This window comes from Canis aureus, chromosome 5, assembly GCF_053574225.1.
Source record: "Canis aureus isolate CA01 chromosome 5, VMU_Caureus_v.1.0, whole genome shotgun sequence".
Lineage (NCBI taxonomy): Eukaryota > Metazoa > Chordata > Mammalia > Carnivora > Canidae > Canis > Canis aureus.
Genome location: NC_135615.1, coordinates 25077715 through 25091306, shown reverse-complemented (window position 1 = coordinate 25091306; position 13592 = coordinate 25077715). Strand labels below are relative to the sequence as shown.

The following is a 13592-nucleotide window of genomic DNA, read 5'->3' as shown; positions in this document are numbered from 1 at the left end:
CCTATCGATCCAACTGGGGGAAATTCAAATCTTACACCAAGATCTCACATGAATTCATTACATTATAAACAGACATTTTCAAATTATTTCATATTAACATAAAAATTTTGGCACTGCTAAAAGTATGTCGTTTATCAGCCTTTCATGCTCCATTCCACATTCTGTCATTCATTTAAAGACTCGATGTTCATACTAACTAGTAACTAAAAAAAATAATTTTACAAATACTATTTTGAACCTAATTTTTATAGCACTTAATGTAAAAATTTATTGTCTAGAATTTACCTTTGGAATCATCTTTGTTGGAATCTTTATTCTGACAACTTTTCTCATTATCTTTAAACAAGATGGCTGGAACAAAAGCTTTCAGATCAATGAGGTTCTCATAAAAATTCCGAGCATCTTCGTCTTCCCATATACCGCCTTCCAAGTCATATTCTCCAGGCTTACCAGGTGTAAAGATATCAATTCCAGGCCCATGCTCTATGATAAAATAAGCCACAGGGAATTAAAACCATTTCAGGTATAGCATGCAAAATCACTTATCAACAAGATATTTTATATTTTCAATTTTACAACTGATGAATCTTGAGTGTTTCAATGAACAGAAGCTTCTTCAATCAACAGACACTCTGGATTGTTCACGTAACCATCTTTAACATCAAATTATAATTTGTGCTTTAAGTAAAGCTCTAAACCAGGACAGACTAGAGGAGAGCATATGAGAAAGATGTTTTTTCCCTTAAATGTTTTAAGCAGTTAATAGGAGATGAAGTACCCACTTGACATAATAGGTCTACCTAAGAAACTTAAAACCAAAATATGAAATATATAAGCCTGGCCATCCCTAAAACATCCACATTTCCCATGAAGAATTTTTTTCCATGACTCCCAACCCTCTGTACTACTACTTATAATTATCTTCACAAGTAAACCAAAAAAAAAAAGTAAGATTTTTTTTTTTAGGTAATCTCTGCACCCAATGTGGGGCTGGAATTCACAACCTTGAGATCAAGAGTCACATGTTCTGCCAACTGTGCCAGCCATGTGCCCCAAAAGTAAATCATAAACTTTTAATTAAGAAGCATCTCTCCTTCTGATATAATCTGTGGTACAAGGCAGATTACTATAAATGGTCAACTGATAAATAACAAGAACGGAAGGAAAGATGAAGAAATATACAGATATTTCAGTAGAAGGCAGAAAATCATGCATATATTTGCACACATATATGCACATACAGTCTACCTTTTACATACAACTATAAATTCTTAAACTCAGAACAGCAAAATTATTATCTAACTTCACGATCACGAGATCATTTGTGAATTTATTCTTACTGTGCTTCTCTACTAACTAGAATTGTAAAATAGGAGAATGATCATGTAGATTGAAAATAACCATAAGAAAATGATTCATTTCATAAAAAAATAACAAGAACAAAAACAACAAAACACTGGCTCCCTAATACACTCCTTTAAATGCCTTACAACAAATACATTTAAACACAGGACAGTAAATCCATATGCTATAAGGGAAAAGACTGATAAATTTATAACTTTTGTTTAGTGAAAAATATAAACAAAAGCAAAGGGCAAACTAGAAGGCAATAATGGCAATCCTCGTATAAAGAAATTAATACTCATAATACAAAAAGCCCTACAACCAAAGACCAAAATCCCAGTAGAAAACTGGATAAAGCCTCTGAACAGGTAAAGGGCAAATGAAAAGATTCTTCAGTACTAATCAAGATAATATTAAATAAAACTAACATTTATCACCTTAACACGTTAGGTTATGTTTAAAAGATTAATATCAGCAAATGTTTACAAGACCACAGGGAAGTAAGCACTCTCATACAGCACTAAGGAGACGTCATCTGTCAGTATCTATCAATATTTAAAATGAGTATAATCTTTGATCCTGCAAGATTCCTTCTAGCAATCTATAACAAAGAAATAAAATGTGAAGTAAGATTTACAAGGATATTCACTGTAGCATTTCTAACAGAGCCAAATCAGACAGAACCTCAGTATCTACCAGTAAAGATTGACAAACTGCATTCATACATAAAATGTGAAGTAAGATTTACAAGGATATTCACTGTAGCATTTCTAACAGAGCCAAATCAGACAGAACCTCAGTATCTACCAGTAAAGATTGACAAACTGCATTCATACACTCTGTAATATTAATCAAATACTAAAAAATGAGGCGTATCCACCTGAATTGACTGTAATTTCTAAAATGTATGTTACTGAAGGGAAAGTCATACAAAATAACATACTACATAAATTAACAATAAAGCTATGTATCAATACCTGATTATGTATTTTACATATGTATTTTGTATTAAAAAGTCTGGACAGATTTATATCATACTCTTAATCATAGATATCCCAAAAAACAGATTGTATGAGATAGGAAACTTTTACTTTCTATTCTATAATATGAATATTTTATATATATCAAAAATGTATTTGCATATTCATTATAAATTGTGGGAAAAAAATCACCTGAGAAACAAAAAAATGCTACAAAGTCAAAAAGCAGTAATCACAGGAAACTTTTTGCAATGCATATGACAAAGAATAATTTCTTTAACATGCAAAGTACTTTTATAATTCAATTAAAAATAGATAAATGTTTGGTTTAAAGAAAAGGTAGGGGTAAAGGATTCAAATCAATATGTCACGGGGAGGGATGCCTGGGTGGCTCAGCGGTTGAGTGTCTGCCTTTGGCTCAGGGCATGGCCCTGGGGTCTTAGAATCGAGTGCTGCATTGGGCAACCTGCAGGGAGCCTGCTTCTTTCTCTGCCTATGTCTCTGCCTCTCTCTCTCTCTGTCTCTCACGAGTAAATAAATAAAATCTCAAAAAAAAAAAGTCACGGGAAACAAACACAGACACACACACATATATATAAAACACAGCCAATAAACTTAAAAGATGTTCAACCTCACTCAGAACGTAAAAAATCAGGAACTACAATACAGTAGTATAAGGAAACATTCCAAGTAGTTTGTGCCCCAGGATGAAGGTCAATGATATTTCTAAGAACACACAAATATCCAGCAGTCATTCAATTAAACATGATGAAATGACCAAAGAAGTACAAAAAATACTAGAGGCTGTAGAGATCAATCATTCAATCAATTAAAACCAATGCAAAAAATTACATATGATAAAATTAGTAGACAAGGACATTAAAACAGATATTCTAACTACATTTCATATACTCAACAACCTAAGCATGTTTGAGACCATGGAAAATATAACCAGCTTCTAGAGATAAAAACTACATTTCCGCATAAGATGAATAGTATAGGACAGTGCCGGTGGCTCAGCGGTTTAGCGCCACCTTCAGCCCAGGGCCTGATCCTGGAGACCCGGGATCGAGTCCCATATCGGGCTCCCTGAATGGAGCCTGCTTCTCCCTCTCCCTGTGTCTCTGCCTCTCTCTGTCTCCCATGAATAAATAAATAAAATCTTTAAAAAAATTTTTTTTCAGTAGAAATAAACGAAGTAAATCAATACCAAATCAATGCTAAACAGTATGAAAGACTTTAGTTCTAAAATATAATAAATATACTGAAAAACTTCCAAAAAACAAATCAACCAATTTAAAACAAACACAAATTCTACAGTGGAACTTCTTTTTTTTTTTTTTTTTTAAGATTTTATTTATTTATTCATGAGAGAGACACACACACACGAACACACACACGGAGAAAGAGAGAGAGAGAGAGAGAGAGCGCGCCATCTGGGCTGCCCGCGGAATTTCTTTTTTAAAAATCAAAAAGTTTGAGGCTCATTGATCAAGAGATATAAAATTAGTAGGAATTATATACATGATTATATATAAATAAAATAAATGCATTCACTATACATAATAGGTGTTTCTTATTGAGATATAATATATTTTGTCTTATAAAAGAATACCTTACAAATACTTCACTCTTAAAATTTTTAAGTAAATGATTGTCAGATAGCTTGAATAACACTAACACATCTACTAACAAAATATAACTATTTTATAAAATAGTTGATGTGACAGATTAATGTATTAAGAGTCCTACCAACTTATGGACAACCAAAATGGAACTTTAAAACGTCTTTGAAATAGTACGGAAAACAATTTATCTCACAAAATGATAAATTTACTCACAAAGCTGCAAGTTAAGCTCTAGTCCTAAGTAACAATTTAAGATAATGTTATCATTCGAAACAGATTCAAAGTAAAGATAAATATTAAAATATGAGAATCCCTTGGGTAGCCCAGGTGGCTGAGTGGTTTAGCTCTGCCTTCAGCCCAGGGCGTGATCCTGGAGACCCGGGATCGAATCCCATGTCAGGCTCCCAGCCAGCTTCTCCATCTGCCTATGTCTCTGCCTCTCTCTGTGTGCCTCTCATGAATAAATACTATCTTTAAAAATAAATAAATAAAATAAAATATTAGAATCCCAAAGACCCAATCTATTTTATGGGAAATAAAGTGAACCTTTTCATAACCTCAAGTACGGTTTAAGACAGGCCCCTGTTGGGGGTGCCTGGGTGGCTCGGTTGGTTAAGTGTCTGACTCTTGGTTTCGGTTCAGGTCATGATCTCATGGTTGTGGGATCTATCCCCACAAAAGGCTCACTGCTCAGCACAGAGTCCGCTTGAGATTCTTAGATTCTTTCCCCCACCCTCTCCATTCCCTTATTTCTCTCCTCCTCCCTCAATCATGCTTTTGCTCACTCTCTCAAATAAAATCTTAAAAAAAAAAAAAAAAGAGGCCCTTATTGGATATAATTCAAAGATATCTAATATAAAAGAACTCGAGGGAATGCATCATAAGATCCTATGAGTTAATTACTGTTCTCTAGGTGCAAAGTCTTTTCCATTCATCGGAGCGTTTTAAGTAGTAACTTTATAAAGTTATTAGGTTTTAATACTACTTCATTTTAAAAACTTTAAAGGCATGTTTAAAAACTTAAATTTACAATAATATACATCCGATAAAAATAAAGATAAGTGATGGTGTTTATTGAAAAATCACAATGTTTTTAGGGTTATCTTACCTTCTGGTGTTGGTTTGTCTTGAGGAAGATCTGGCATATTTTCATCCAAGAGGTCTGCTAGGGATTGAGAATTTGCCAGCAGCTTCTGATAGGACATAGCAAATTCCTCATACTGTTTATGTCTATCTTCACTTAGCTCCCCTTTAGAATGGAGAATACGCCTATAAATAAATGATGAAATAATCTGATAATCTCATCAAAATACATGTGATCATGTATTGTTACACTGGGAATGTTCCACAAAATTTTATCACCTAAGCTTTTTGCACAATTTTCTTCAACTTATTTTTATTCACATTTTCAAGATGTATCTGAAATTAAAACTGGTATAATCAAATTCACCTAAGCAATTAAATTTCAACATCAGTTCTTAAAAGAACATTAAGTGTGATTAACTATGCCTGCAGAAATATAAAATATAACGATGCCACTAAATAAAAATTATTTTAATGTATTTTTTTTAAAGTCATACTCCCTTGAGATACACAGTTCATCAAAAAGGTTTAACATACCTAAAAAAGTTACTGTTCAAAAACAACAGGTTATGAAATCAGTATCCTTACACTTTCACAGTGATTTGAATCAGTATTTTTTGAAAAAGCCCATATCTTCCAAACAGCCAATTCTCAGTTTACTGCACAATTACTGGTTATTTATCCATTTAAAAAATATCAATGAGTAACACACTTAAGCAAGGCCAGGCCATCTCAGGAGCAGAGAACACAACTAGTCTTCCACTCTACAAACAGGTCACTAATAATGACCATAGTTAGAAATGTAGAACTTCTGAAAATTTTCAAAATGATTAGTGAAGTAAAAACCTTACTCTCTATACAGTCAAGATGCCTATATTTGCATCTATTTATAACTAAATGTACACAGTATAACATGTGAAATCTATAAACTTTAATGCAAATATAACATAGATAACCAAAAAGTCAATTGTAAATTGTAAATTAAGTCATTTTCAAAATATTTAAAAGTTTTGTATTACTTGTCATTTGAGTTTTCTTATGAACAAGGAAGAAAATGAGGTGGGCTTTTGTTTTTTTTTTTTTTTTTGATGATGTTATCTTCTTAAAAGTCAGAAAATAAAGTGAAAAATCATGCCTACACTTATTCATCCCTGCTTAGCTGGAATAACTTCCAAACTTTCCTATCTTACCCCATTCCTACCCACATAAGCTTTTGTTTAAAAGCCGTAACATTCCAGCTAACATCTTCTATGTTAGGATTATCAGCTCCAATTACAAGCACAAGGTAGATCAATGAGTAGGTTACTATTCATTACATCCTATCTTTTTTTCAAATCCAGCCTATTAGGGATCTAAAATGAGAAATTTCCATTCATTTCCTTACGACTTAAAAGTACAATAGTATCGTTCTGTGAACAAGAACAGTTTTTTTTCTGTCTTCAATCATTTATTCCAAAATAATCTTATAGGAAGTAAGTCTTTCAGTAAGTTTTATGAATGAATTCTAAACCCAAAACATTCAAAAATACTCAACTCATTCAAGAAATGACTATAACTTTAAATGAGTGAGCTTGTAATTAGAAGTTACATCATTTTTGAAGATAAAGACACTAAAATTAAATAAGTTGCTTTATGCTCATAAGTAGGCTATTCTAAAATGTTCTGCAATGTATTTAGAAAAATTGTTAATCAATAAAAAACTTATTCTATAGCAAATTATGTTAAGAATTCTATAGCAAATTATGTTAAGAGTGATAATAGTTCTAAGAGATTTGAAAACACCTACTGACTGTTAAGATACAAAATCATTTCAGTACTTGAAAAAGAAATTGGAAAATATCTCAAAATAACAGAGCCTGGAACTTTTTTTCTCCAACAAGTTCTGACATTCTAGTCACCTGAAGAACATACATGCAGTTTTAGGTTATACAACATTCACTAAAGATTTATGACATATAAGCAGTAACAAAGTGATTACTATTTTATCAGAACAAAAAAAAGGAACACTTTTTCCAGTATAAACCCCATTTTCAAACATTTGCCTGTGATCAATTAAAAGTGATTTAATTCTATCATAGTTCCCTTTGTATGTATTCCAGTTTCTTTCCAGTCATCTTGGAACCAATTTAAAATTCTGAAGCTCCAGAGGTAACTCCTTATTCTCCCCCAAATCTCAAACCCATGATCAGGTTTTCTAACTGCTTAACTTACACGTTCTTAGGTTACTACCTAGTGAGAACAATCCTCAGGAAAAAAGGTTAGATTTTTGGTAGACTTATTTTCTAATCATATCTTACACTAAATACTTAGCAAGCAGGACCAGATACCAATGAAATAGCATTGGAAGAGTTCTATCATACACAAATCTTATGTAGTCCTACATATTTTCCTTGACCATTTATTTATTTACTAAACATCAGACTAAACACATAGCATCTAGTAAGACTATAGATTTTAAGCAGAGAAATAAATGCATCTTAAGTACCTAAACATTCAAAACCCCTAGAATCATTCAGAGGTATTCATCAAATTAAAATGAAACATTTTTTAATGAACATATTATATATGGCAGTTTTTTATGTTTATGAAGCCCACTGGAAAAAGATTTTCAGTCTGATTAACTTTAGAAGACCTGTATGAGGGAACTAAACATTAAGCAGCACATTTGACCAAAGTACCTATCCTATTTGGTATATATCTCATCAAATTTCTTATGATAAACAAACAAAAAAAAATATCTTATGAGAAGTCCATAGGAATATATCACTATGCAAAATTAAGCTGAATATGATTTATCACATATCATTTTATATTACAATCTCTTCAGAAACACATACATTCAGAAAGTTGAACAGAAGACATTCTTTTTGAGACTGTCATAAATTAGAGGTTAGCAAACTATTTCTGCAAAGGGGCCAGATATAAATATTTTAGGCTCTGAAGACCATACATCTTTGTTGCAACTACTCAATGCTGCTATGATACAAAAGCAGCCAAGACAATACATAAACAAATGAGCATGACCATGTTCCAATAAAGCTTTATTTATGGACATTGAAATTTGAACTCATATAATTTTAGTATTTCACTGAGTATTCCTCTTTTGATTTTTTTCCAATCATCTAAAAAAGTTAAGACCATTCTTATTCTTAGCTCACCAGCTTTATAAAAAGTAGTGGTGGGTCTATCTGACCTGCAGGCCATAGTTTGCCAATCCTTGTCAGAATTAGAGTTCACGGAATCAGTATCATTGTTAAATGATTATGAATAAGTACATTCCCTCTCATGACATCACTGTAAAATAGTGAGTTACTGGCATCATTTTAAAGATATGAAAAGTAAGCAATGAAAACAAAATTAATTCCAAATCTTACTCATTATAATAAAAATACAAGGTAGCAGACCTCCTTCACCCAATGTTGAGCTACCACTATCTAGAAGCAATCCTAAGGTACATCAATCTTTTTTTTTTAATTTTTTTTAAATTTTTATTTATTTATGATAGTCACACAGAGAGGGGGGGGGGGGCAGAGACGCAGGCAGAGGGAGAAGCAGGCTCCATGCACTGGGAGCCCGACATGGGACTCGATCCCGGGTCTCCAGGATCGCGCCCTGGGCCAAAGGCAGGCGCAAAACCGCTGCGCCACCCAGGGATCCCAGGTACATCAATCTTTGATTTCTAGTGTTTTTTATATTACTAATTCAATATTGTAAAACTGACAGAAAATATCAAATAGTCCATTCTGGAATTGAGTATTCTATCTCATAAGAAAAGTCATAAATGCCTCAAAAAATTCTAGTATTAAGAGACATATTTTTTGTTTTCTTTTCTAATTGTTATTCTTATTGCTTGTTCTTATTTTGTATATTGTTTATTGTTGTTTTGCATTATTTTAAAGATGAAATTTTTAAATAAGCTATCAAAATTTAAGAAATTTAACATACTCATTTTCAAAATCATAAAAAAACACAAGAGAAATTCTTATCAAATCTTTCTGAGGGATTAAGCAGGCAACATATTACAAGTAATAACCAACATTTACTAAATACTTAAAATGAGCCAGATACTTTAAATGCTTTTACACATAAATTCACTATATCATTTACCTTTATCTCAGAGGTAGAGTACTACTGTTATTCCATTTTACAGAAAAGAAAGCTGAAGTACAAAGATGTGAGATAACTTCCCACGAGTTACAGATCTGAGTAAATAATGGATCAGAGATTTGAACCTAAATAGCTGGCTCCAGAGCCCATGCTCACAACTACTGCACTATACTGCCTCTCAAAATTATCCACTTGGTACCTTATACTGAAATTATAATGCCTCTCAAACGATATATCAAAGGCAAGCCTTCTCAAACTGGGGTGTTTATTTTATATTCTTTTGGGTCCTTGTGTTTGGATCTGACTCGGTAAGCACTAAGTGGCTAAGTTGTTTACTAGACACTTTAAAATCAAGTACAAGTACTAAATGCAGAAGATGACTAATATGAATGTTGTGAAAAATACAGTATGAAGAGATAAGAACTGGATCTGTCACCTGCTATATAAATCACAATGGGCAAGCTCTTGAATTCCTAAATCTATCACTTTCAAGATAGAGGTACTATGAGGATCAATTAAGATCAAACAAGTGATGTGCTTCATCAATGTACAACAGTATTTTCATGAGGAAAAAAAAAATGCCATAGCCCACTGGAGAAAAGGCAAAAACTTCAATGCCAAATATTATTTGGTCTTGTATTAGCCAAATTAAAAAAGAAAAAAAAGGGATCCCTGGGTGGCGCAGTGGTTTGGTGCCTGCCTTTGGCCCAGGGCGCGATCCTGGAGACCCGGGATCGAATCCCACATCGGGCTCCTGGTGCATGGAGCCTGCTTCTCCCTCTGCCTGTGTCTCTGCCTCTCTCTCTCTTTGACTATCATAAATAAATAAATAAATAAATAGATAGATAGATAGATAGATAGATAGATAGAAAAAAGAAAAAAAAATCTTGGCAAGAGCACAGAAAATCCATTTTAGATTTAGAACACATAGCCAAAATCTCGAAACAATAATCATGAAGCAAACTTAGGAAAAACACTAGGTTTACTTTTCATAATTCACCACTACTGAAAAAGAGAAACTTTGCCACCACTCTTACCAGTTAGGAAGGAACTGACGCTTCAAAATTATCCAAACAATAACTGACTTAATATATGAATTCATGATTTCACTACTACAAGAAACAAATTCTATTACATAATTAAGTTATACATAATAAAAATTAAATCACTTCTTCAATCTTTATTAAATGCCAAAATAGAGTAGGTAATATTACCTCTATGAGTAATATCTCATAGTACAAAGCATTTTAAGTATAGAGAGCTGAACATTATAAAAAGCAAAACCTACCAAGTAAAGCTATTAACTCTAAGCTAGCAGATGTCACTAGATATTTTTAAATGTGTAAATGTTAATTGTAACTCCCCAGGATCAATCACTTAACCAAAATGCACTTTTAAAATTCTCTAAAGTACAAAAAGCTTTTAAGTGCAAATTTATTAGAATTCATCAAACCCTAGGGTCAGTTGTATCACTTGCTTATAATTGTTTACTTGCTTATAATTGTAAATTCCCCAGGGGCTTTGAAACAGAACTAGCTATCTAATACCTATAGTATCAGCCCAGATAACATGAGAAAAGAACAGCTAAGACTCAACAGGTCTTACGCAGTCACGGTCTTCATTCACTCATTCATTAGTGTCTAAGAAAATACCAGAGATTTTATTATTCTATTTTTTAAATTGGTTGCAAGAATTCTTAAGTATAGACATTAATGAGTATAGACAAAGACTTCACAACTTCTATGAATAGTACCATCTCCCAAGTTAATTAAAATGACCAAAAGCATTTGGAATTCAGACTGAAAATAGAATATATTTTTTAAAAAATTATTAAAGATACCAAATAAAGTCTTAAAGTAATTTAACTACATGAGTCTTAAAAAGCCCCTAGTTCAGCACTTAGATTTCCAGCCATCACCATGCCTGGGAGAAACCTTACTGGGAAAAACTATTGTCCATGAATGTTCCCATGATGTAGAATAACCTCAAAACTCTGACTAGAAGGGGAAACTTTGGGAAATCGGTCATTTTAACAGTACATTGTACTATACTAATACTAGGCCAAGGGAGTCTGCACTAATCCATTCCTCTTGTCTTCTTGGTCAGTAGGTATTCAAATCTACATTATAGAACCTGCTCAATTTGAAGCTATCCTAAAACATGAGTTATTTATTAAGCTATATGCCAATTATTTTCTATATTATGATTAAGATTTTTCCATCTTCCAAATTACTACATCTAAGTAGATAGTATTCCATGATAAAATGACTGCTACAATGCTAAGGTCAATTTATACTAGGTAAATAACCTCCTCTAATACCACAGGTTAACAGTTCCATATTTAAATGAATAGAGTTACTAGGGAAAGCCACAAAACCATGCTCTTAACACTATACCCTGTTCAAAATTTTCATGGTGACTTGAATAATACTAAAAAAACAGGTCTGCTTATCAAAGCTGAATGTGACCAGCAGGTAAGTACATACCAATACATACAGCAGATAATAACATAAACAATGTTTAAAATTGTCATTAGGATATAGTAATATGCCAAAAACATCTAAATAAAGTTAGAAGAGCTAAGTCTGCATTCAGGTTTAAAAGATTATTTCCACTAGTTCAAGGTGAAGAACTGGTTTGACAGCAGTTCATTTGAGAAATTAAGTGTATGTAAGTCCCACAGTCAAAAGAATGACAAGGCAGCTAGAAAAAATAATGGAATTTGGGGTTACAAGCAGGAAAAAATGCATCCAAAACGAATGCCCTAAGGATAGTCGTGTGGAAATCATGGAACTGAAGGAACAGGAGGTATTTAGCCTTGAGAAGATGAAAGGGAAAAATCCTGGCAATCTGCAAATATTTGAGATATTATCATGGGTATGAAAGAGGAGACATGTCCCATGTCAGTATTTCTCAAACTAATAAAGGTGTTTCTCAAACTAATAAGGGAATTCCTTTTTCCTAATCATTGCAGTTTTATAAAATAAAGTAACAATATCCAAGACTATGGAAAACTGCTATAAAGGTGTCTTAAATGCTTTGTCTATTCCTATACTTAATTCATTGTGGGTAGGTAAACAGTTCATGGACCCTCACTTTAAGCAGCTTTATTCCACTGGTACAAGAAAAAAAGTAAATCAAAGGGAATCAAATTTCAGCTTGAATTCCTTGTAAGTAGGTGTGCCCAACATTGGAATGGTGCTTTCAAAGGAAGAATAGTTTATCTATCAGATAATCTAGAAAAAGGACTCCTACACTGGAAAGGTGATTGGATTAAATCACTGTAGACTCTACCCTCTAAGCTTCCCTGAGGCCAATCAGAAGTAAACACACATACAAAACCCTTAAAAAGTAATCAAAGCATACTTACAAAATCAATGTGAGGCATCAGGAAGAACATAAGGGAAAAAGAAAAGGAGTAGGAAAATGACAAAATACTATGTATGTCATAATTAAGAAACCTTAAAGATGTGAGAATTAATAGAGGGCCACTATTTTTTTTCTTTTTTTTCTTTTTAAACTCACTATTGACTATTACATATAATACATCCTGTCTATATATAAATACACCCTGAAGTGGCCTAGTCAAAGTTTAAACAGTGCTCACTATTTAAAAGCACAAAACAAAGATTTTTTTTTAATTACTTTTTAAAGAAACCTTGAGGAACACCATTGCCACCTTAAACTCTCACCTTTTGAGTGACCCTCAACCACCATGGCTTAGTCAAACAGTCGGTGCACCTATCTTGATGCAGACCTAACCGCACTACTACAGTCTTCACTTCTAGTTAAGTTCATCACCTTCCGGTGGTAACTACTTAAAATCAGTAAGTAGGTCCTGCAGGTTTATGAAAATAGACAAATGTACTCTCCCATACTAATTCTTGAAAATAGCAATTTCAGACTCCTAACCATGTACTTTAAATAGGTACTAGGTACTTGGCCAAAGGCTATTGCTTTATTGCTAGCTATATCCTTTCTGTACTCCCTCAGCCCTCCTCCAAATCCACCCTCCATAAAAGCAGACCTAATGCTTACCAACTACATCAACTTCTAGCTTGTTGATGCCTCCTAGGAACAGAGGCTACACAGTAGTATCTTGTAACAATCAAAGGTGGCCCTCAATCACCTTTACTAATTACCACTGGTAAAGGTGCATACATTATTCCTTGAAACTTTAAACAGTTGTTCCCAGGAGAGAGACTTCCAGAAATGCACTTTACATGGTAGCATTTAAGAAATTTTTTTTCACCTCTGATTTGTTGCACTGTTTTCTTAATTTCTGATCTTAAACACCACTAATAATGACTCATTTTCTAAGAACAAATATCAACAGTGACATCAATAAATTAAGATACAAAACAATGAAAGCAAACCTGCTATAGAGAGGACACAACAAACCACACCAAAATAATGGCAGTAAGTTAAAGTGACAGAAAAAGAAAATTTA

At 33.0% G+C, this 13592-nt stretch overlaps 1 protein-coding gene across 2 annotated transcripts in view; it reads right to left on the bottom strand.

The window, feature by feature from the left end:
• UPF2 (UPF2 regulator of nonsense mediated mRNA decay) overlaps nt 1-13592 on the bottom strand; it is a 102348-nt gene that overhangs the window by 79729 nt on the left and 9027 nt on the right. For both annotated transcript variants that reach the window (XM_077897233.1, XM_077897234.1), the window contains exons 4-5: nt 5061-5221; nt 286-483 (exon numbers count right to left, since the gene is read on the bottom strand). In XM_077897233.1, the coding sequence (XP_077753359.1) occupies nt 286-483; nt 5061-5221 (359 nt within the window). The remainder of the gene's footprint in view (nt 1-285; nt 484-5060; nt 5222-13592) is intronic.